Source organism: Pseudopodoces humilis, chromosome 5, assembly GCF_049639895.1.
Source record: "Pseudopodoces humilis isolate 2021_Gansu_Grassland_sample_001 chromosome 5, ASM4963989v1, whole genome shotgun sequence".
NCBI lineage: Eukaryota > Metazoa > Chordata > Aves > Passeriformes > Paridae > Pseudopodoces > Pseudopodoces humilis.
Genome location: NC_142204.1, coordinates 25,728,856 through 25,754,521, shown reverse-complemented (window position 1 = coordinate 25,754,521; position 25,666 = coordinate 25,728,856). Strand labels below are relative to the sequence as shown.

Below are 25,666 nucleotides of genomic sequence, written 5' to 3'. Positions count from 1 at the left end.
GCATAACCAAGAATGTCAGTCACCTCCCTTGAAGAGACCATTTTGGAAGTGAGAAGCAAAATAGTCTGTTTCCACCTGCAGTTTGAATCTATCAGCAATAAAGAAAATACAAGGATATTTTCATTCCCTTTACTCTTTTGAAAGCTCTAATAATAATGTTTTAACTATGTTCTTTTTGCCTTCAGCCTCCTCTCACTGTATGTCAGCAAATGGGCAAAATGAGAAACTGCCAGTGTAGCACATTGCAAGGATTTTGAGGTGGAACTTCCCAAATCCCTCAGCACAGCTTGATTTTGCTCCCATGAAGTCAGTTGCCTCAACATGAGCACAAGCTTAGCCAATATCCACCACTCCTGAAAATCTCACCTTCATTCTTCCCTTTTTGTTAGAGGACGATTTTTTGATCAGCTTCAGATTGTCCTTTTGCTGCTGTTGATGATGAATTGTTTTATTTCTCCTGAGTTCAGTATCAGCATTATTTTAGCTCAGCGATTACCTTCTCCCTTTTCACCTCAAAAACTGATGCTAACTTTTTCATGGTCCACCTTTTTAAGACCAAAATAATTATTGTATGAAATCCCTACTGTACCAGACTCCATCACAAGAAAAAATGAAGGTGATTCAACACCTATCACTTTTAGGATTTTTTTTTTTTTTTTAACTAAAGCTATAAATTACGACAGGCATTACAGTGCTGTATTTTGGATGAGTAAAAATGTTTGTGAAACTTAACTTTCAAACTTAAAATGAAGAGATGAGTTTACTGATATTCAGAAAGGTTTGCTGTCTCCAGGAGAAGTTAGTTAATTCTATTTTTCTAGGTATTGGATACCAAAGCTAAAGCAAAAATAAGCCTGCAACCTTTCTTATCTTAGGAAAATCTAGGAAACTTCTACACACGCATTTTCTGAACATAGGTGGAACATATACACAAAACTCTCAGTCATCATTTTGGTACAGATCTTTGATGTGAAGCAACAACTGGGATTGTACTGCCAGAGAGATGTTTTCATTTCTTCATGTTAGTTTTGCCTCTGTCCTTTCCTAATGATTGAATTCTGTGACTTTAAGCCCATGACCTACAAAACAAAAGCTCACCATTGCTAGACAACCCGTGAGAGGAACAAGTTGAGTAAGAAGAGCCAACCCACTGTCGACTGGCCTACACTCACACTGCAGGTACCCAGGCCTACACAGTTTTGTAAACTGGAAAAGGTTAAAACTACTTCATTAAAGCTCTGCCAGGTGACTTCAGAGTCATTTTGAACATCAAATACTGAAGATAACATCTTTGTAAAAATTATATAAAAAGAAAAAAGTCTGAGAATAAAATTCACTGAAAGGCTTGGACTTGTTTAGTGTAGAACTGACTTATCCTAAGAGTGTTTAAAATCAAATTTCTTTCCCCTCATCAATTTAGTGAACCCTGAACAGGACGGTACTTTTTTTTTACCTTCAAAAGTGGTATTTCGGAATTCAGTGATTAAACTGAAAGGTGACACTGGGCTCTGGGAGACAACAAATTTCTTGAGACTATGTCCAAACAGCAACACTGCATTAAAATAGCCAGCAAGAAAGTCATCTTCCATCTAGAACAAAAGAAAATAAAAAATGGCTGTTGGAGAGTTCATGTTTCTGCCATAAAGCTATAATAACTTTGATTGGCTTAATTTGGCAGCAACTCCAGCATGGAAGATCAGAATCTGCTGAATATGGAGTGAGTAGATGGCCAATGCCATGTGAGTGTTCTCATTTTGAAAAAGAAAGGTAAACAAAATATATTTTTGATGTATGAAGACAGAAAGGTGCTGAAAATTTAAGAGGCCAGTGTAAAGGTCTGACATGCTAATCCTGGTGCAAAGGATTCAAGAAATCCTACACTGTAGGTTCTTGGCAGTTCTGATTTGCTCAGTCCCAAAGACCCCAGCTTTGGATTAGAGTTTCTGTGCAGATAATTCAGTGTGGTGCCAGCAAGTTTGGGCTTCCCAGAGGCCAAAGCTCAGGGGCAAGGAGCTGTGCCAGAATTTCCAGCATCCTGCCAAAGAACTGGCACTCAAAAAGCATTAAGCCCAGGCTAGGGGATCTAGAAGCCCCGTAAATACAGCCAGAAGCTTCAAGCTGCCTGCTGGGGAGCTGAAGCTCAAAGCCACAAATCCTGGAAGGAACTCTACATGAAGGACCTGGTTCCTCGGCAGACAGCAGGAGTATCAATTTCACTAAACAAATACTACATTTTCATAGGTTCTCCTTTTCTGGAAATTAAAAAAAATACTTATTTCCTATGGAAAAAAAATGGTTCTTGTTTTTGAAGCTTATCTGGAAAGCCACTTGAAAGAAACTGCAATGGTTGTCATCTCTTAGACATATCTGCACAGAAGTTAGTCAACAATTATTAGTTCTGAACTTTCCATGCTCACATCTCAATTACATGTATAGATCTTCCTTGAGTGATGCCTTGCAGCTTCATATAAGATTTTCTGTCACTCAGATGTGGAGTGAAAAAATCATGAGCCTATAAGTCTCCCTCACGCCCTGTGAATACGACACGTGCAGAACAAATTAAAAGTTTGAGTTGAACTTCACAAAGCAGGAATATGACAGCTTGCAGATTTGCCTTATGATACTGTATTTTGGCATCATTACATCAGGGCAAAATGCCATCCTGCAATAATATAAGGAAATATCAGCTTAGAAGCATGACAGGAGATGATTACATTTTTAATGAGATGATTTGCATTTTTAGTTTTCATTTCTTCATACATGAACGGGAATGAACTGAATGCAATAATCAGATATAAAATAGCACTCTTACCAGGCTGTTGTCCTCCATCTCTATGTAGTCTCTAATTACAGTATTGTAGCTGTAATTAGTTGGTGGCAGAGTCAGGACAAGTACATGGTGCATGTAATCAGCTGAGATGTTCTTCTTGAAGTACGTGTTACTGCAAAGCAAAGCACAAGTATCCCATGAACACTGAACAACAGGGTCAATGGTATCCATGACAGAGTTCTCAACAGCACTCTTATTTAAGAGGTTAAAACAGTAGTTCAAAAAATAAAATTTCATCATGCACACAATTCTTTATATCATTCATTTATATCAATTCATTTATATCATATCATTTATATCTTTATATATCTAAATATATTAAAAGATAATATCAAGGAGACCTGACAATCTGACAATCAAAGGTTGTTGTGAACTACTGTTATTATTGTAACTTATTGTTTGCTTTCTGTCCTGTTTATTGCCTCTTTTTTTTTTCAAGCAGAGTTTACATTTATTAAAACTCAGTTTCTCCTTGGAATTCACAATACAGCAATCATAGTTTCATCATGTTACAGTGCCTGTTTCTGAGCTCTTCTGCACTCTTTTTGCTTGTTCCTTTAATTTTGATATTTCCTGCTCGAATTGAGCACAGCAGGAGTTGCACTAAAAGCATTTAACAGGAGGGAATAAAACAATCACAGAGGTGTGGAGAACAGATTATTGATTCATTTGTTTAATTCAGTGAGATAGGAAAATCAGAGGAAACCGTGTTAACTTGAAAACTCTGCTAAAACAAGCAGAAGATGTTGTAGTTTTTCAGGTATCTTTAGTTTCATCACCCTGACAGGCCATCTGGAAGTGCTTCGCAGACTGGCCACCACCAGATTCACATGTTAAAAAAGAATTTAGTAATAGATATTAGTGTCAACTGGCAGCATCTGTCATTGCTATGGCTAGACTAATAGAAAGAAAATAATTGTATGAGCCTTCTCTCATTATTAATGGTTAATCATCTTTTTATTTTGTCAGTCAGTACTGACTGTCCAGTACAGTCAATACTGTATTAAGACTTTTTGGAGACTATAAGCTCCACTCCATCACCATCTGATTGGATTCGGACACCAGAGCCCTGCCTTTCCCTGAATCTTCTGACTTTTACAATGCACTTTTCACCCTAAAGAATTTCAAGATGTTTTTCATCCAGGCTTGGACTGAACTAGCCAATTGAAAAGGAAACCTCATTAAACTCCACCAGACTGGATAATCCTCCAGCATCCCACCTCTCTTTAGGGAGGCTTAAAGACTGTGTTTGTGTCCTGCTCATCAGACAGCTCAGAGCTGACGAAAATTCAAATCTATCACTTTTTCAGAGGCACTTCATTCCTGGAGAAGCACGGGACTTTGCCTACTCTCCCTCCTACAGCTTGAGTTTTCATCTAATACATCTGTCTGTATTTTGGGTTTTTTTAAGAAGAATAATGTGATTTGAGATACTTAGCAAAACAAAGGTCTGTAGAAAGTTTAAGAAGGGCAGCATATAAAGCAGCCTGAGGCAGCTGGCTATATCAGAAGAATGCATATCACAGCAAAAAATCCCCTAATCATCCTCACCTATTGTAATGCAACAATCATACCTACAACACCAGGGTTAAAACACTCACATACACAGTTCCCATTGTGCATTTGCAAAGAATCAGGAGTTGAGGCCAGTTGCCTCAGGAAAAGCAAATGGGAATTCCTAGTGCCTGGATAAAATTGTGGAATGCTGAAAGCTCTTAGAAGCACTTCTGAAAAAATAGATATGGTGAACCTGAAAGCATACAGAATAGAGAAGATCCTGTTAAAACCTGAACAGGATCCAGTTTGGAACCAAAGGTTAAATCTCTGAAGTTATTAACCCACAGTTTTTCAGAACTGACCTGTTATGGTCAGCTTTAGACACAAGAGCTGGGAAGCCCCACTAGCCCTAGAAGTTCATAGAATCTTTTTGCTACACCAAGAGTGAAGTAAGTAACATCAAGACATGGGCATGCACATTTGCCTTGCGATCATCCATCCATCCATCCATCCCACCAGCACTGTGCCAGGCAATAACTTTCTACCAGACTGTGACTTGCTATGGCAACTGGGGCTATACCCAAAAAACACCTGGTTTAGGTATCTACACTTAGCTGTACAGATGTAATCTTTGCTGTGTCACTTAGGTTTAGAGACAGAGATCAGCTCTCAGTCCTTGTATACAGCCAAGGCTTTTGAGGAAACCATCAGTAACGCAAATTTTTGTCAGACATCTTCTATAAAGAGTTTTGTCATTAGCAATATTAAGAAGAAATTAAATAATAGAAAACTTAGGTTGTATACTAAGAAATTTCGCTGAGAATTTATGTTTCTGTGGTTATAAAGATGTTGAAGAGGTGGTTATAAAGTGCAAGAGTTATAAACTGGGAGAACAGTTGTATCACATAAATAATTTAAAAACTGGATAAATGGAGTCTATAAAAATATACTTTAAGTCCTATTTACATAATTGTTTGGTTGGGCAGAGTGTATGAAAAATGTACCATATCTCAAATGAACCATATCTCATGACTATTCTGACTTTGGACTCTGTGCTTCTTTCATGGTTTCCTGCATCAAGGAGCTCACAGGACAACATTAAACCTACTTGCTCTGTCCGTGCCTTAAAAAAATATTATATGAACCAAAAGGGATTTTGTAGAGGACGTGCCATGAATTAAACTCTATGCACATTGCATAAACGGCAAGACATGAGGACAGATGGCAATATAAAACATTTTGTGAAAGAACATTTCTTCAACAAAACAGTTCCACTCAGACTATTTCCATTATCTGTTTCTATCCATCAAAGGTGATACTTTACTTGAAGAGATCTATCAGGATGATAACGATGTCATTGTCCACCTTCTCCATCCCTAGGTCTGTTCTGACATCCTCTGGAGAGCCACACATGATGATCACTACAGAATGGGAAAAAATGGATACAGATTGGTGAGATTTACAGACAAGAAGAGGATGTTTGGCTGCTCCCCCATGTTTGAGTAGCAAGCAGTAGAGCAGCTCTGGGCTAAGACACATTATCTGTGCTGTACTGGGGCCCAGGCACAGAGCTCCAGCCTCTCTGCAGTAAAACTAGGATATCTGAGGGGAAGTCGTAAAAGGTGCTTCAACACCTGCGCCATTTTCTGTCTGATTGCACCACAGCACTACCATTATCTTACTCAAATAAGCATTATGAGTTGTGGTACCATAACATCAACTCAATATGAACATTTCTAGGTTAAATTGCCTTCATATAATGGTTTCATTAGCTTGCTTACTCTCACATTCACTTGACCTGCTGATGCCAGGTGCTTAGTCTTAGGAGCACCTGGTATGAGGTATTTATTCATTCATTTTTCTAGTTTAGATGAATCATTTCCAGAAGTGCCCCTTTATGGCAAAATGAGGTCCATAAATATACCAGGGCTGCAAACACATGAATGATAGAGAGCTTGCAGTATCTATATTCTTGTAGTATTTAAAGCCCTTCTTAGAGAAACTGTGATCCCTGGATTTCTGAATCTCACAAAAAAGAGCTTGTGCCTAGATGGGAAAATTTACTCCAAAAGCTCTCTGGAACAGGATATTTCCCCATATTTTATGAGGATGAAGAGAGGAATCTAGGAACTTTGTGTCATTTCATCTTTACATCCATGTAAAATGGTATATCTTTGTTTCCACTTTCCATTTCTGGTGAAAGGCTTTCCCTATAACCTAACTAAGGGGTGGGTTTGACTTCCTTGGAAAAGCAACTCACTTGCACGGCCAGTGCAGCCTCAACCCCTCCTTACCATTGCTTTTCCGGTTTGGACTTTGCACAGTTTTTCTAAGCAGTTCCGGAGTTCTTAAAATGTCCTTGAACTTGAGTTTTTCAGAGAACTCTGTGATTCCAGCATCTAACGCATTCATGTACCTGGCATACAGGAACAAAAATATTGTCAGGAAATTGCTAACTCTTCACATTTTCCTAAATCAACCACAGTGCAAGATAGGCTGTTCAGAGTACACAAGAGTGTTTATAAGCTGGTATGAAACCTCTTCTGCAGCAATAAAAGTGAAAGAATCAATACATGGCATGAAAGGTGCAGAAATGCTTGGAAAGTCAACCAGAGGTATTTGAGCATGGTTGTACAAAGGACGGATTTGGAAAATGCAATGATGTAATAAGAGATTAACAATTAAAAAAAAATAATCAAGGATATGAGGAAATTGCAGGAAGTGAGACTAACAGGGAGGCAGAGCCATTAAGCTCTGCTATTTAAGACATCAGCAGTAAAGTAAGAAGGCGCATGTGAAGGTTCAAAGAACTAAACAGGAACTACAGAAAGAACTGAGATAAAAACTACACATGTACCCTGAGTGTGAGAGAAGTAAAGAAAGAAAAGCAGCAACAAAAAACGCATACAGAATCAGTTAAAACTTGAAGGGAAAAATGAGCTCAGCAAATAAATCATGCAAGTAAAATTTGCTAAAAGATTGAGGAAAAACAGTGAGCTCCTTCTTCCACTCTTGCTTCAATATGTTATTTCTGAGAAGAGATATTCTATCTGAAATAAAGTTAATGCAGAGGAATAACCAAAAGAACTCTCTTTGTTTTCAAACTACATAACCTTTGATCTACCAGCACTGAGATCTCAGTCCTATGAGCTACTAAATACCTTTTGCTTCCTTTATTTCTTTTTTTTTTTTCCTTTAGGAACAGAACTATTAACCATTTATTAACAGAAACATATGCATAGTTGAAACATAACCGGATTTTGCTATCACTGTGGGCATTCACTTATTTTTATATATATGGGAAAAATAATTAGCTCATGAAGTAATACTTGTGAGAAAATCAATCTTTTCAAATTACACTTCAAAATCCTTCACGCTGACAGTTTCTATTAAGGCAGGATGAGATGCATTGTTACAATTAAATTAGGATAAAAAGTGGGCAGAGATACAAAATTAATTTTTTTGTTGTTAATTCAACAATAAAGGGGCTTGAATAATTCTGAAGTCATAAAGAAGGTCCTGGTCAGAGGCATTAAAAAAAGTGAAATAAGAAACACTTGAAAAGTTCAGAAATAATTTTCATGCAATTATTTCACTGAAAGGTATGAAACCTGCAGAATTAAAGGGATTTAGCTAAAAAGTATGTAGTGAATTAGCAATTTCAGCTGCAAGCATGGAGATGTAGAGATTGTAGTAAGAGATGAGTGAAGTACACTGATATTTCAAAACATCAAAGAGAGGTAATCATAGCAATTACATCATGCGATCAAGTTACTATCTATACTAAGAAAGAAAGAAAAAAAATATAAGTCCATGGATACCTATAAAAGAATTAAATGGAGACTAGGTTTTAGGTTTCTCAATTCTCTCAATTCAGGAAAAAAAACTATTAACCTTTTCATTCTGTATCCAAAATAAATATATATAAATAAATATATTCTTCTATCAATCTGAAGCAAACACAGTACATTTTGCTTAGAATTCTGCAAGTCCCTCAGGTTATGAATTAGAAATATATATAATAGTTACATAATTGTTACCTTTCAGCTACATTTATTAAATTAGTAAGAGAAATGAGATTTTTTTAAAAAATTAATCGGCTTTCTATATCCCAAAATGGGAAAAAAAAATCAAAGGAGCATAGAAACACTCACATGAGCTGAAAGTTAAATAAGACTCAATAACAGAAAAGTTATTATAAATACTGGTATATTAAAGAGTCTATCGTCTAAAAGCAGCCAAGACAAGTAGAAAACCCAGCATTTCTGAGAATCAAGCACAGCCTGATGTATCAGGTCACAAAATGAATCCTATCTCCTTTGCTCCAAACCAGTGAGAGTATAGCTTAAACTCTGCAATCACTGGGGTAAATTTGTTTGAGGAAAGATACAGTTTGAATTTTGGAAATAGTGCCTACAAATTGAAGCCATTAATGTAGAAAAACACTTTAAGAGCTTAGTAAGATCCCTAACCTAAAAAGACACGTATGGAAGAACTTATATATTAATATGAAGTTTTATTAAGGATGCTGTAAACAAGTATTTTCATCACAGACAACTATGTTGTCCAAAGGAAAAGCAAAGGCTTACAAATATTTAAAATAGACCGAGAGAAACATTCAAGTAAGTGCTACAGCCAAAAGCTACAATTCATCTTTTCTTTCTCTCATTTCTTGGTAGCAGTAAGACACCTCCCAAAGTATAGGACTGAAATAACATTTTGCAGAAACCATGTCTGAGGGTGATCATATATCAACAGCTGGGTCAGAGGTAGATCCAGATCTTACCAGAGGCATGCCTCTGAGGTATCAGTTCTCTTGTAAATGTAGACAGATTCCCAGGTCGTGGTTTTGAATGGCAGACCAGAATGTCTCCAAAAATAATAGAAGAATTGGTTCAGTTTCCTGGCTGGGGTCAGAAGGCGCGTTAGGTTTACTTTGTAGTCACAGGACAGTCCAAAACTCCCTACAGAGATCAGAGGCAGGCTCAGTATTGTTTCAAGTCTGAAGGAAGAGATAAGAGGACAAGTCTGAACAGATTGCTGTTGCACCAAGGCAGCTATCTGATTTCCATCCTCACCTCCCTCTCCTCTTGTGCCCTGAGTTAGTTTAACACAGTTTGAACCTGAACCAGAAGGCTCCTCAAGAACACAAGCAGATTTCAAGTCTGTATTGGTACCGAAAAGGCCTGTGGAACTGCTCTAGACAGCTTCTCGCACTGTCCCCAGTTACCCCTGACCTTTTGGGTACCACATACCATTTCAGCCCCAAGGGCTGTGGCTGAAAAAAGTCCAAAGGCTCACGACAGGCTCCCTGGCTGCCATTACCATGGGATGGATTTATTCTCCTATTGGGACAGTGCTGCAGGGTGACAGCTTTTTGCCATGAAAAAAGCTTTACTCCTACAATTCAAAGGAAAAATCTTCATTTCACAAGGTGTATTTTAGGAGCTGTACAACAGCAGCAGTCAGGGAGAAAAAATTAAGGCAACCCTCTGCCGACAAGGAATTTGTAAAACAAAGATCATTTTAAACACAGGGACAGTAAGCTTTTAAGGACAAAAATATATTCCTGGATGCTGCAATGTTATCTGACTAAATGCAAAATATTTTTGCTCTTGTTTGATGCTTTTTTATAACAGGGAATTTTGCCCGCAAAAACCATGGCCATAAGAGTTGTTGGCATTATTGTCACAAAATTTTATTTTCCAGGTAAAGTCCACTTACCCAGTTACAGGGTTTTTACTTATTGCAACAGAAACAGACATAGATGATGTAATAAATGACAGGGAGAGTATTTCACTAATTAAACAGGTTTGTTTGGGGTTTTTTTCTCACAGACTTAGAATAGAAGATAATAGATTATTTTAGTTAAAAGGGACCTACAAAAATCATACAGTCTAGACTACTTCAGGACTGACCAAAAGCTAAAGCATGTTCTTCATAGAAACACAGACTGGTTTGGGTTGGAAGAGTCTTTAAAGATCATTAGTTCCAAACCCCATGCCATGGACAGGGACACCTTCCACTAGACCACTTACTAACTGCATTGTCCAAATGCCTCTTCAACATGAACAAGCTTAAGGTATGATTAATCTCTCTAGGTAGCCTGTTCCAGTGTTTGGCCATGCTCTCATTAAAAGCATGCTTCCTAATGTCCAACATATATACACAGCTTTGAATCATTCCCACTTGTTCAGTTGCTGTTGCTGAATCCCAGGAAGAAAAGATCAGCACCTCCCTCTACATTTGCCCTTCTCAGGAAGCTGTAGAAAGCAACAAGGTTTCCCTTCAGCCTCCTTTTCTCCAAATAAGACAAACCAGTGCCCTCAGCTCCTCACAGGACATGCCTTCCAGCTCTTTCACCAGTTTTGTAAGCATTCAAAGACCTTCACATCTTTCTGAAACTGTGGGGCTCAGAACTACACACAGTGCTCAAGGTGAGGCCACAACACCACTGAGTACAGCTGGATAATCACCTCTCCTGACAGCTGGTGATGCTGTTATGATGCACCCCAGGGAAGGGTTTGCCCTCTATGCTGCCTGGGCACACTCCTGACTCGTGTCAAGACTGCTATCAACCAGCACCCCCAGATCCCTTTCTGCAGGGCTGCTCTCCAGCTACTCCTCAATCAATCATTCAACTTACTGTCAGGAATTAGAAGTTTCCCTATCAAAACTGGGATTGTATCCATGGGCTTTGGAAGGTGATTTTCTTCCACCTACCAAACAGAGTGGCTATGCATAAAAGTCTTACTGCCTTGACTGTAGACCTTGGGGTATCTGATGTACTCTAAACACTAATGTCTCTGCAGGTTTGTTGTTCACGAAACAACTTCATTCAGCAGCTGACATCATTAACACCACAATATACGGGGGAAGAATTGGTACTTACGAGACCATTTGGTAGGTGGCATAAGTGCAAGCGGGTCCTATGATGGCACAGCCAAGTGCGCCAGAATCCTGCAAGGGATCAAAAAGGGTCATTTGGGATAAAGCAGAAGACTGGCAGAGAGAAGTGGATGGGAGAATGAAGAAAATTGTAGCATATGGGGAGTGTCCTGGGGTGACTTTATGATACTGGTATCCCCAATCGTCTGGTTTATGTTATATATTAAGTTCTGCACCTTTAAGACTGGCTTTGAGAGCAAGAGAGGGGGAAGAAGAAGCGCGCAGTTTGTGTTAAGGAAAAACATCACTCCCACACATCCTGCTCCTGGACTGTGGTGTCTGCAGCATGGACAGACAGCGGGACAGAGCTTCTCTCTGGCTTTTAGTTAGTTTTAGCTAGCTGAGGCAGAAGAGTTCCCTGGACCTTTGTTTGTTTTTTTTCCAATTTTCTTGGATCTGTGCAAGCCTGCTCTGGACTGAACACCCAGCCAAACCCCAAGAGCTCACGCCTGTGGCCCACCAGGGCCTGGGCCTCGGCACTTTCCAGCGCCGGAGGGACTGATAAGAACCTGAGCGAGCCGAGCTACACCACATGAAAAGGACTTTTCTTCCTAGACTTGCCATCCCATCGAACAGCAAGAGGTTTTATTATTTAATATTACTCAATTTCTGTTAAATAAACAGCTTTTTCCACTTCTCTCTAAGGAATTTTTCTTTTCCCGGACCAGTTAGTGGGGAGGGGCATTTCCCTGAAGAAATCCCCATTTGGAGTTTTCCTTCCTAATTTACCCTAAACTAAGACAGGGAGTCACAGAATTTACCTAGCAAAAGCAAGAGAAGAGTAGGAAAGGAGCTACAGAAACTTTAAAAGAGCAAACATAAAGGGGAGGAGGAAAAAATCACAGAAAGCCAAAAAAAAAAGATAAATTATGACATTTGTTAAGACACAAGTAAAGATTAAAATACTGTTATAGTTGCACATTTGAAATTACACACTCCAGAAGAGTTTGCATTTGCAGAAGACAGGGTGGTTGGTATTACAAGGTCCTCTGTATCAGAAAAGTTATTAGTTAAGTGCATATGAAACTAGTATTTTTAAAAATCCTTCCATGACTATCAAATGAGGCCTGACCTGTATCTTTGTGTGTCATGAGGGATAATTTCTTCGCAAAGACTAGAGCATGGTCATAGATCAGTAGAATTGAAAATTCTCATTGGATTGACCAAGTTTAACTCAGAGATGTGAAAATCCTCAGAAGCATGGCTTCTTGTAATGCACAGATTTTAACTGAAGTTTTCCTCATATTAAAGTACTCATTTAGTTTCTCTCACATGACTTCTGTGATTTCTAGTGAGAAGCAAGAATTTCATCTTTGCCCTTTGGGCATAGTTCCATAAGCATTTCACTTGTAACAGTGCCAGCCTAATGATTTCTCTGCCCACATGTCCCCATCCTCACCACAGCTCTCCTGTGTATTGTGTAAACTGATGGTGAACCAGATCAGGATCTGATCCAGTTGGAAATGGATCTTTTTGCTCTACATGGGCTGTTTTGAGTATTCGAGTTGTTGGTTTGGTTTTTTTAGTTAATTGTTATTTGGGTTTTTTTTAATGGATTGTTTTGGCTCTCTGACCACATGAAGAGTTGTGCAGATATAAAAAGGAGGACAACTTCTTAAGCATAGGAAAAGGAGCCAGAAGCTGAAGGCAGTCTCTGGGAAGCGTTCATAGAATCTTTCTCCAGTATTTGCCTACTTCTTTTCACAAAACATACAGGAACATCTCTTTGAAAACTTCACTTCCCTGTCAAATTTCTTTGAAACAGAATAGCTGGATTAAAGGTTAACAAGGAAAGACAGAGACACACATGCACACCCAGGCAGAAGGAAAGAAGTCTGCTACTCACATAAATGGTTTTGATGAGCTCCACACCTTCACAGGTGCTAGTACGGCAGCCTTGTGAGACATAGAGTGATGAAGTAAAGGGGTGGAAGATGGCATCCACTGTAACATTTTCTCCTGTAACACAAATGTAAAAACAAACAGCATCATGAATTGCAGGTAACCACTAATACACTATTATCCCTCTCCTTCTGACACAGGTCTGAGCAGTCTTACACTATGAGGTCTCCCTGCTTCTACAAAGTCTACCTACAACCTAACCCCCACAGCCATGGATGTGATTGTGAAGTCCACTCCAATGTGGACTGCTGACTTCTGTTGAGTGTTAGTACTTCCAGTAAAAAGTACTTCTAGTCTTGGCCATGACTAGACAAATTTTTTAAGGCTCTGTAAAAAGAAACTGAGACCGCTTTCCAATAAAATTGGACAAAACCCTTAAACTAGAGGGCAGATAGGGAATAGATAATATTTATTTAATTATTTCCTTGGAATCTCTTTTCCCCATGATATTATAGAGTGACAATAGATGGATGATGTTGAAAGAAGAGGTAAGATATCAAAATAAATAAAAGCAATGTGATTCAAAATGAAGGAAAATATGGGCTGCAGATTCTTCAGTCATGACGTGATCAACAGATAGGGTCAAGAGGAAAATTATTTTCAGAAAGTAGAGGCTAAACCAGTCAGGAGAAGAAGCAAGGGCAACCTAATTACTGCACTAGATGGATCACTGGTCCTGTCTGATCTAGTTCAGTAACTTTCATGTTACCAAACTCAGCTGAACATCTCCAGAGACGCATGCAGGAAGAGTCTGCTCAAACACCATGAAAACATATATAGTTCTGCCTACTTCTATTTATACAAAGAGGTAGCTATTTCCATAAGATCTACAAAAGATGGGCAAGAAAGGAGCCTGTCTGAGAAACACCTTGCTAAAGGTCAGATAAGTATAAAACTGTGACACAAAGTGTGACAAGAAATCACATGAAGAGAGGGGTAACCAACACCCATTGGCTTACCTGTCATCTGGAATTCCTTTTGTACTCTTTCCAAGGCTTGATTCACAGCTAACTTCAAACTATCAGTACTTGATGGGAAATCCGAGTAGTTCATGAGCATCACATTGATCGCATAACTGTTGTTGCTACACCGATTTGAACCCACTTGCTTCAGCAGCTGCAGTGAGGAAAACAAAGGCCAAATGGCCAGCACCAATACCAGTTGCTTCATCATTGCTCGGTTCAGACCCACTGTGTGTGCTCTCCCATTTCTTTTTGTCTTCTAACTATCTTTCTTTCAGATACTCTACATTGATTTTGTTCCTGGATAGAAAGAAAGATTTCCACTCTGTAGATTCAAAGACAGGCTGTGCAATCCTTCTCTTCCCGCACTTCCCTATCCCCTTCCCTGCCTTCCTTCACTTCTGCCCGTGCCTCCAATGTACTAGGTGGCACTTCAGGGTGAAAAACTAGCAGCAGCAAAACTCAGGAAAAGAGAGAGGCTAAAGGTTGCTGAGAATGTTTGCTCATGGAAAGGTTGAGGCTATAAACCAAAACATTACCAGAAACCTTGCCTGATAAGTGTACTAACTCTTGATCACAGGCATAAGCCGAGAGGAGAAAGGGGAGGAGACAAATGAACCATAAATACAACTCTTCAAAATGGAAATAAAATATAAGGTCTGTTAAAGCCTAGAGGAAAACAGATGGTTACTTCCTTCATGTTTGCATTGCCCTACATCTCTTGATTACACTGCCACACCATCTCTGCTGATTGAGCTCATAAATTGAGGGTGTATTTTTTTCAGTGATAAGTTACCAGTTTCATTCCTTTAGTTTATAACAGTGAAGTACCTTTTGGGCTGACAAAAATGTCCCACTTAGAGTGCTTCAGACCAAAGCCTTTCTTTCCTCTTACAGACTCAGTAAAAGGCTTGTCCACTCATTCTCACCCAGCAGTGTGCACCAAAGCACCCTAGGTCTGCCCCAGACACCTCTGCTCCCATCTGCTCCCAGCCAGCACAGCTCCCATCACCCATTCCCACCTCCTTAAATGGGGGCCCTAGATAATCAAATTTTATGTGATGAAACTCTTGCATCAGGTAAGGATTAGCAGAGCTTAAGGTCTCTCAGACCTGCAGGACCAAAGCTAAATTTTAAATGGCATCACTAAAAGTACTCCAGAAAACATCAACAAACAACAAACAAACAAACAAAAAACACCCCACAACCCACAAGCCTTGTGCAAAACTCTAAGCACTCTGGGCACAAAGAAAACAAATTTAAATTAGGTGTAGAGTGTGCTTTTGCTGAATATGGGGTGTTTATGCATACATACAACAGCTTCTGTTTTTCTACTGAAACCTACACTGTCAGAGGCTGTCAGATAATAAATAAAAGTTCACTTTTATTACCTTCCTGAAATAATTTTAAGACAAATAATGAAAATAATCAGAAACTATGTAAGTTACAGGGCTTGTAGTATAAAACAAGACTACAATTTCATGGCTTCTTTCAAAGCCTACATATAGAAGGTATGGAATACACCTCAGATATATTTGCACAGACCTTTTTATATAATTCTATTTTAATAATTAATTACTATTGCTTGAATCTTTCTAATACCCAGAGAAGACCATGACCCAGCATTTAAAAGTAGCCCATAAACATCTCTGCATATTTAATCTAGCATTTGTAATTAATAATACAAATTAGCAGTCTGTCATGTAAACATGTGGACTGTGGTTGGCTAGAGCCACAGATTGAGAATGGAACACAGCTTTTCATGTGGAGATCATCTGCTCATCATTGGCTCATTTTATAGGTATTTCCAATGTCCTTGAAACTTATCCCATATAAGTCAATTAGAGATTTATCATTAACTTCAGCAGAGCAGGATTTGCATTTTTATATTCTTCTTAGCCTATCTGGGAGAAATAGTCAGTATGGATAATGCAACTAGAACTGAGTATTTTACACAGCTGATCACACAGGCAGTATGTAATGACACTGAGGTCTCCCTGGCTTTGTATCTATCAATGTATTCATTTGGTTTTCTTAGCAGCTTAAAACTGTCCTTTAAAAACAAAAAGTAAAATCAACTATAGCCTTATCACAGAATTTCTTTTTACTCTCCCTAGTCCTACCCCATCACAATGCCACAGCCCCAGCCAGAATATGATGTAAATTAATTGCTGACTTCTCAATTTTTTAATTGCCTGGTGTGTGTGTAGTCTCTCAATGAATTCCCATGACAGAAGAATCTGGTGACGTGGAGCAGCAGTGAGTGTGGCAGGAGGCAGCAGCTAGGATGAAACAAGCTCTCCATGACACCTGCCAAACACCACACTTTCCTTTGTACCTTGGGGCCTTCAACATCAAACACAGTTTCCTGGCAGACTGATCAGTAACATCTGGCATAAGAGAGAGAAAGAAAAGTTGTCATTGCACTGTAAATATGACAGTTACTGATTCTATAGATGTTCATGAGGTTGGAGTGAAGAAAAAGTAAATAAATGAGTCAGATGTATTTGATAGGCTTGCCACAAGCAAAAGCAAAAGCTTCTTTAAGTTTGTCCTTGTTGCTGCCTCTGCTTAAGGCATTGTTAGCCCTGAGGAATAGAAGAGATGACACACAAATGCCAATCCATTCATAGTGTTCTGGCTGCAGAACACAGCTAAGCCACTAAAAATGTCCAGTCTAGCACTTTACAAAATCCAAGGGGTTAACAGTAATACAAACCAGACAGCAAGATTAGTCTGTGAAGGATCGAGTTCAAAAACTCAGAGGACAGATTATGTGTTGGAGGGAAAGAGAAAGCTTTTTGACTCCTGTAGGTGACTGCAGCTTTAACTAGAAATACTGGTTTACAACAGAACTAATGGTAATGGAAGCATCCTGAAGGCAAATGCAAATAACCCTGCCTTCTACTGAAAGAGTGTCTCTCATGAGTGGAGAAACAGAGTAAGAAATTCAAACATGAGCAATATCCTGCCTAAGGTAGCCTCTCTTGACAACCCACAAAACATCTTTAAAGCACATCTTCTAGAACTATTTATTCCCTCCTATAAGTGCTGAGATTTAAACACTGTCTAAGGAATAAGGTGCTAAAAAATGGCATCTGACATCCCTAGTGCATTCTTTTAAGCTGTGGATCCTAGGCATCAACTACTGCTATAATCTTGGCAGAAAGGTAAAAAAGATCTCAGCATTACATACCTGCACTACGTGCAAGGGTCTATCTAAGAAGTCAGTTCTTAGGTGAACATCAGTTTGAGACCCACATTTTTGTAATCTGAGTAAGATTAACAGCTCATGGAGGTTATTCAGCAGCACAGGGATGATTTACATTCTGACAGACAGGCCCTGTATTTATTTGTCTGAAGAAAAAATTCAGTTTCTCACCACCACCATTACCTGTCCATATATTGCATAACCACAAAACACCATAATAGCTCTCTGTAAGTATTCTTATATTCAGTGTTAGAGTAGAAATACCATCTCAAATTAATTCACCAGAGAACTGTATCACTGGTTTTAGTGGAAAATGACATTTAGTGCCTGGTTCTACAGCACTTTAAAGCACTGTATTTGTTCTGCCCTAGGATTTACTGGATAATAAACAACAAGATATTATAGTGTGTATTTGCAACTGATAATCAGCACTGACTTCCTGATTTAAAACTACTCTGAGAAGTTCTCTCAGTTTTCTGGAAAACTCAAGGACAGCCAGAGAAAAAGAAAAGAAAAGAATTCCAAAAACTTGTTCCTCTCTCAGCCTATGAAATATTATGGTCTATAGAACATTTTCCACTCATTTTTTTAACGCTGCATGTGACAGGGTTTTCCTCATTTCAGTGGCTTCTCTTTTGTTGTGCAGAATCTGAAAGTCCTGAAAATGTGAATGATAGGCCAGCCTGGGCACCACAGAGTCCCTTTGCCTATCCCTTAGCTCATAATATATTGCAATTGAATGATGCACTATCTCCAACATCTTTACCACATTACATTTTAGGATCTTATTACAGGCATGCAGCCTAATTTATTTTTCCCTTAGTTACCAAACTTTATTTCTATTTGACCACTCATAGAAAGAATATAGAGAGAATATATGGAATGAAAATTGCAATCTCAGAAGAGCCAAAGAATTAGGTGAAGGTATCGAGTGCCGGTAGTGAGTCAAACTGCTACTTGTGGTAGTTGGTAACAATAGTCTTAATAAGCCTGAAAATAACACAAACATATTGTCAGCTTGTTTTCAATTTCTTTGATACCAAAGACAACCAAGGTAGCATTTTGCAAGCCGCTAGTTTGTAAAGAAACATGCATTGTGATACAATCATCTTGTTTTGCAGAATAACATATTTTGACAGTGTCCTTTAAAATGTAATTTTTCCCTGAATATTTGGTACAATTATTTCTTGGTGTCATTTAATTACAATTGTTGCAATCAGCTTATGTTTTTCACAGTTGTACATTACTTTTTTTATTTTCTCCAGAGCCAGGAACTTTGACAGTATACAAGAATATGAAGTTCCATTAAAATAAAAGAGATGCTGCAAGTCTCCAGTATTGCAGAAATGAGAAATGTGAAAAAGGGAGAGACAAAAAAAATCTGAAAACATCATAATAAAAATAAAAATAAATACATTTATGTTCTTAATTCTCACTAATTCTGAAAAAAATTTCCTTGATTTCAGTGGCCTGAAATCTATCATCTCTGTGTTTTTTGCATAAGCAAGGCTCTTAACATTGCTTCCATAAAATACAGAATTTTTAATAATAAATATGCATGAGACATTATATGTTCTATAGTTGATCATATTTAGCCAACAGGATAAATGCTGAAAAACATCCATGTTGTTTTCAAGTTCTACCCACTATTACTAAGTCTGCTTCCAAATTATATTGATTGTCTGGGGCTTAAACAGCTTTTACCCTGTCTTTAAAAAGATTTCAAAAGTTAGATTGAAGAAAAATAAACCAGAAATGTTTCAGTTTCCCTTTTCTCAATTTTGTTAGAGGTTGGAATCACAAATGTGGTTACAGACAGAATAGAAAAAAATATAGCAATGTAATATCTGTGTTTATTTAATGTCAGTAACTTACTGGTTTCAACTGGAGAGTATAAAGATATCTTCTTTAATTTTCAATATTAGAGAGGAGAACAGGAAAATGAAATAATGTTTTCCCATCTTTTAAATTATTTTTGCAACACTTCTACTCTCTAGACTTAGAAGACAGTAATGTCAATAATTATAAATTTAGCTGTATACATATACAGCAGCTGTATACATAGATCTAGTATACATGTACAGCATGTGTACTAGATGTATAGCAGCTGCATAGCAGCTATATCGACTTTTCAGAAGTGATCTTTTTTCCTTTCTCACTTACTACAAAAGAACATAAAGAAAGATTTTGAAAACACTATTCTTTGGAACCAGCAACTGATAAAGCCTGCAAACCAACATAAAAACATGTGAGTCATGTGATGCATGATCTTGATAGTACAGCATGATAATACAGCCATTCCCATGGGTTACTGAGAGTTCAGATTGCTGCCATAATTTAGTAGCTGGCACAGATTAGAATGAAATTACTCTGCAAAGCACTGACTGTTCTCATCAGAAGTTACCAACCTAGTAAGAGGAGCACTACAGACAAGGATAAGAAAAGTGGAATTGCATCACATTACCGACAGCTTGGGTGGTGGCCCCATCTTCCTACTGATCTATTATGTTTCCACATACCAGAAGACAAAGCTAAATATGTGATGTGTCATAAACATCTAGCTCAATTAAGAGAGTCTTCTTCCTGTTAACCCTTTCCCAACACATACACATTTTGATGTGAATATTATTTATCCACCTAACTTGTATACTACAAAAATAAATAGTAGGAAGTCTTTCCTCTTAACTACTCTTTTCTTTCTCTAAAGGACTTTGTTTCCAGAGTGACAGAATACATTTACCTTTTCAGTAGTTTGCCTCTGTTACATGCTCAGCAGGATACACCTCTGACAAGAGACAATGTAAGCTATCCTCAATGGGCAAACACCTGTTCTGTTTATCTTTACAAAGGTAAACGGCTTGAGTGTGTAATAATTTATGTCTTGGACAAATACTTCAGTTTCCTTAAACTCTTTCTATTAAACATTACACATGTTTATACTATATGCTGGGACGGAGTTAGGAGATTTCTGAGCTAGTGCACACTTGATCCTGTAAATCCAGGTGGCAGTGGAACACTCTGCAACTATATAAGCACACGTCCTGAACCAGTACAACTGCTTTCTTTGGAACATAGCACCTGCAGTGATGTGGCTTTCTGGCTTGGATAAGTTTGTGCAGACGCAGCTAACCATACATTGCATTTTCATGCAATGTTCTGACACTGACTCATAATGGACCAGTGAGTGGATTGTCTTGCCTCCCCTCCTTCAGTTCTACATACATAAACTTCTAAAATCTTACCAAAATGTAATGCTAAAGTTGAATACAAGGACAGCTTTTTTCTTAACTTGACTGAATCTTGATGACAGGTGCATACTGGAAATATCAGAAAAGTTCTGAAGGTGCATTTCCCATAGACCCATAAAAATCACAGACATAAACATGAGTGAAAACTAAAGTTTTCCCCTCCCAAATAAAGATAAAAATCATCAATTTTCATGTCACCATTTGGAGGTCTTTAACTGACATGACTGTTGTTTGCCTTCCTGAGCTGGGTAATAGAGACTGAACAAAAGCATTAAAGGTGCACATGATCCATCAACTTACGTGTTTCAGCTTCTCTCGTCATGGGTGGTCTATCCAGGGTAGATTAAGACTCAGAAGTTGCTGACACCATAAAAAAAGAAGCAAGTATTGTTCAAGTTCCTTGCTTTTAAAGGGATCATTTTCCATTTTCTCATCTCAAAGGATTGCCTTTGTAGCTGTAGCAGGAGAGCATTTCATTGCTCTCACTTCTGTGTACCATTTATCTTGAGATGTCAGATGTTGTCAGGTGCATTTTCAAAGGTACAAGATGCAGAACATGGTGAAGCATCATTACTGAAAGACCATGATCTTACCAAGATATTGTGGAAATTGGAGCACATGATTGTTGCTGATGCAAAGGTCATGTCCTAACCTCTTGCTTTAGTTTATATGATGATGAGTTTTTTTCCACTTCTTGCTTTTGCTTTCTCTCCTTTTTTTTTATTTCCTTCCCCTCCTTCCTCTCCTTTTCTTATACCTCACTTTCCAGTCTCTGATTTTTTATTTAAACATTCATTGCACCCTCTGATAATTATCTCGTTGTTTAGTCATGGGTGCATGATTTCCATTTTGCTGCCATTAGTGTAAGTAAATTCCCGTTCTCCCAGCAATTCTGTGTGAAAATAAGCATGAGCATTAATCATTTTTCAGCTCACAGACAAAGGATAATGGCACTGGCTAATAGAATAATGAATGTAAGAACTGCAGCAGTTGTCCAGTATTATTCTAGAGTAGACAAACTTCTTGACTTGTCTTTATTTTATGAATTGTCATCTTATTGTTTCTTATGAGGAAAAACTATAACATCTCCACCTACTATGTATTGCATCTTAGTAAAAATTTCTACACCAGACATGCTAAAAATATTTTGGTCAGTTTGATGCTGCTATTACTTTTTATCACAGTTGACACTGTCCTTGTGCCACAGCACAGACCACTGGCACTGTGCATCTGTTAGCTCTTGTGCATTCCCCAGCTTTGGACCCACCACATACAGATTTAGGAGCCAGTTGGAAATGGAAGAAACCAGTGGAGCAGCCGAGAGCTTTCTTTCATTTGCGTCAGTATTTTAGCTGTGTTTATACTGATCCTTACAACAACAGGATCCATGAAAGAATCTCTGCAAAAAACCCAGAAGAAACCAATGTAGTAAAATTAAATTTTCAGTTACTTTTTCTTTAAAAAAATAAAAGAATTTTGCCTGATTGTGCTATCTGCTTGACTACATGAAATCAAATCCCTGAAGCCGCAAATACTTTCAGAATTATTTATGGAAATTAATTTTATCCTGACAGAAATAATACCTTACATCATAGAGAAGAGCTATAAAAGCAGACTAAATCACTGGCAAACATTCTTTATCACTTTGGCTAAGTAATTAAAAATTAATTTCTTGCAAAGAAATCCTTTGTGGGAGAGTGCATTATCTGCCTTCCCTCTTTGTGGCCTGTGGTATGAAAGTGCATTCATCAACAAGAGACACTATCATGGTGCTGCTGTGCTCCAATGGCTCCTGGTTGCAGAGCAATATCTCAGGGTTGCAAGCTGGGTGTATCATTCCTAGGTCAAGCCATCTTGAAGTGATTGGGACACAGTGAATATCGAAACCATACTCTGAAGAAGCAGCACACAGCTCTTTACTGCTAGTCTATATTACAGATGATTGGAATATGACAGAATATATTTATTCATACAAAAAAAAAAAAACGAAAAAACACACACCAAAAAAAAAATAAACCTGGATTTTTTTTCCTGATAAAGTGGAAAAATAAATTTCTTCTCAAGGAAGGCAAAAAGGTAGAAATACATATACTTCATTAGTCCTGTCCAGGATATGTGTTTTTTAGTTAGTTGAGTTGCCAGCAGTAGTGTAGTTTTATTTCTCTGCACTGACATTTCTAATCATAGAAAGCTGGGAAAAATCTCTATGGTCATTGAGTCCAGCCATCAACCTAACTCTGCAGGTCCTCAGTCCCCCATGTCCCTAAGTGCAACATCTACATGTCTTTGGAACACTCCAGGGATAGTGATTCCACCACTTCCCTGGGGAACCTGTTCCAATTCTTGACCACCCTTTCAGTGAAGAATTTTTCCTTAATGCCCCATCTAAACTTCCAACCATGTAACTTGAAGCTGTTTCCACTCGTCATTTGGGAGAAGAGGCCAACCCTCACCTTGCTAAAGCTGCCTTTCGGGTAACTGTAGAAAGCAGTAGGATCTCACCTAAGCCTCCTTTTCTCCAGGCTACACACCACCAGCTCCTTCAGCCACTCATTATTATGTTGCAAAATGTGGAATATGTAAAAATTTCCTTAAGAAAATATGTTCTTTGATGTTAGATTTTTGTATACTTTCAAGATTAATCCAAAAGAGATTTATTCTGTGAAACAGAGAGCAGCTAACAAGCAAACTCTAAGTGATGCCCAGGTGTTAGACAAATTAGTTGTTGTTACAACTGCTTTGCAAAAGTTTAGAGCTTGACATGTTTCAAGATCTCAGACCTAAAGGAGGTTAACAAAGCTTGGGAATAAGGATGTATCACTGATAGTGGACAGAAGGAATGTAGAATTTACAGGCCACAAGGACATTTGGCAGAACCCCCAAGATAAGGAAGAAACTAATGAAGACAGCTCAGCAATTGTGCTGAATCAGGTCCGGTTGGGTAAAAGGTAATTGGCAGTGGGTAAATTGTGACCACTGACTCACAGCCATGGACCCAGAAGAGAAAGACTGAGTACGTGAGCTAATCAGCATCAAAAGTGAGATAATCATTAATCAACAGAAGATAGAATACTGATTATTAAGGGAACTATGTAACTTGTAGACAATAGACCTTAATGCCTTTGTTTGCTAAAATGTATAAACAATGAAAAGTTTTGGTAGTTGTCATGCTGGCTTTGTGGAATTGCCACCCAGCGTCCCTTCCCGTGCAGAACTGTAAACACATCAAAGACCTTGACTGTCTGTGTGGTTTGGCCTCTTGAACACCGGGTGAAAAAAAACCTTTTTGGGACAATTAGACTTGTGCTCCAGACCCCTCAGCAGTTCTGCTGCCCTCCTTTGGACAAGCTTCAGCCCCTCAATGTCGCTCTTGCCGTGAGGGGCTCAAAAGTGGACACACAGTTCAAGATGTGGCCTCACTAGTGCACAGGGGCTGGCCACATTTTATCTGGCAGAAACCAGGATGCCATTGGCCTTCTTGGCCACATGGACACACACTGTTTCATGTTAAACGGCTGTCAACCCCAGATCCTTTTCCACCTGGCCGCTGTCCAGCCACTCCGTCCCAAATGCGTGATGCTCTTGCAACCCAACGGCGGAACCCGGATGTTCAGGCCAAGGCCCGAAGGCGAGGAGAGGAAGCGCCACGGGGTTTGTGGGAGGAACCAGCGCGATTCTGACCGAGGGGCCCGCAGCGGAGATCGCCGTCCGCCGCAGGGGAGGCGGAACCCTGGGGACGGCCCCGGTCGTCAGCCGGCGCCCGTTCGCCGCGGCCTTCCGCCGTCCCGCCGTTACCTCGGCAACGGCGCCGCCGGCGAAGCGCGCAGCCCGGGCCCGGCCGCAGGATGGTGAGGGGCGGCGGGGCGGTGTGGGATCGCAGGATGGTGAGGGGCGGCGGGGCAGTGTGGGATCGCAGGATGGTGAGGGGCGGCGGGGCAGTGTGGGATCGCACGATGGTGAGGGGCGGCGGGGCGGTGTGGGGTCGCAGGATGGTGAGGGGCGGTGTGGGATCGCAGGATGGTGAGGGGCAGCGGGGCGGTGTGGGGTCGCAGGATGGTGAGGGGCGACGGGGGAGGCACCGCCAAGGGAGGGCCCGCTCTGACCCAGCTCCTCTTTACTCTCTGCCCAGATGCTCTCGCGGGCCAAGCCGGCCGTGGGGGGTACCCCGCCGCCGGGAGACAGGCGGAGGAAGAAAGGGAAGGAGGTGCCACAGTTGGAAGAACTCTTGGCCCAGAGAGACTTCACCGGCGCGATCGCCTTGCTGGAGGTGACGAGCTCCCCTTGGGAGAGTGGTATCGCAGCATCCCTGTGCCCTCAGGGCAGCGGGGCAAGAGCACCCCTTTCCCTGCCTTGTGACCCTCTCGCTCTCCTGGGACCCTGCAGCAGCATCTATTGCTCCCCACTTCACAGAGCTGGGTTTGGCCTGTGAGGGCTGCCTGCTGCTGCCCTCTGAAGTGTGAAAGTAGCTCCATCCCAGTAGCATCCATAGCTGTCAAACCATTCATGGTATATCATAGCCTAGTATTGCTTTGGTTATCAGTGGGGTTTTAGAAACTGTGGCAGCTGACTAAATTCTTACATTCTTTATTCTCTACAAAGTTTAAACAGCACGTGGGTGAGGAGGAGGAGGAGGAGGATGGCAACCTTTGGATTGGATACTGTGCATTTCATTTGGGTGACTACAAGAGAGCTCTAGAGGTAAGGTGGGGAAATCCTGCTTCCCGAGGTTGGAAATTGGGATGTTGTGGTAAAGCAATGACAACAGGAGGAAGATGGTCTATAATAGGGATCAGCCCTGCTAGCCAGTTAAGGTACAAATGTACAGTAATAAGGCAGATATTGTGGAAAGCAGTTTGGATTGGGAAAAAAAAGGTATTTTGCCTATGAATATGGAACTTTTTTATTGTTAGGTACTTGCTTACTTGATACTAGGCTCAGTAGCTTAATTTGTTCTGTTGAGTGTCAGTTCATGTCCTAAATCCATCATTCCCTTTTTTCAGCTAGGTTTCCACTGTTTCATTTTTCAGATTTAATAATGTTTCTGTCTTCATTTTGTAGCTTATCTGTG

General features: G+C 39.6%; 2 protein-coding genes across 8 annotated transcripts in view; one reads left to right on the top strand and one right to left on the bottom strand.

The window, feature by feature from the left end:
- The window catches only part of GUCY2C (guanylate cyclase 2C), a 46,349-nt gene extending 31,773 nt beyond the window's left edge, over positions 1-14,576 (bottom strand). For 5 of the 6 annotated variants that reach the window (XM_088055186.1, XM_088055187.1, XM_005527700.2 and 2 more), the window contains exons 1-8: positions 14,137-14,576; positions 13,122-13,234; positions 11,220-11,287; positions 9,114-9,329; positions 6,622-6,743; positions 5,652-5,748; positions 2,813-2,942; positions 1,454-1,589 (exon numbers count right to left, since the gene is read on the bottom strand). In XM_088055186.1, the coding sequence (XP_087911312.1) occupies positions 1,454-1,589; positions 2,813-2,942; positions 5,652-5,748; positions 6,622-6,743; positions 9,114-9,329; positions 11,220-11,287; positions 13,122-13,234; positions 14,137-14,350 (1,096 nt within the window). In that variant the 5' untranslated portion in view covers positions 14,351-14,576. Of the gene's footprint in view, positions 1-1,453; positions 1,590-2,812; positions 2,943-5,651; positions 5,749-6,621; positions 6,744-9,113; positions 9,330-11,219; positions 11,288-13,121; positions 13,235-14,136 lie in introns of those variants that run through there. The other variant, XM_088055190.1, reaches the window with a different exon arrangement.
- Positions 14,577-24,272: 9,696 nt separating this feature from the next.
- The window catches only part of IFT56 (intraflagellar transport 56), a 45,721-nt gene continuing 44,327 nt past the window's right edge, over positions 24,273-25,666 (top strand). The window contains exons 1-3 of one of the 2 annotated variants that reach the window (XM_014256578.2): positions 24,273-24,446; positions 24,728-24,865; positions 25,198-25,296. In XM_014256578.2, coding sequence (XP_014112053.1) covers positions 24,444-24,446; positions 24,728-24,865; positions 25,198-25,296 — 240 coding nt within the window. In that variant the 5' untranslated portion in view covers positions 24,273-24,443. Of the gene's footprint in view, positions 24,447-24,727; positions 24,866-24,917; positions 25,105-25,197; positions 25,297-25,666 lie in introns of those variants that run through there. The other variant, XM_088055112.1, reaches the window with a different exon arrangement.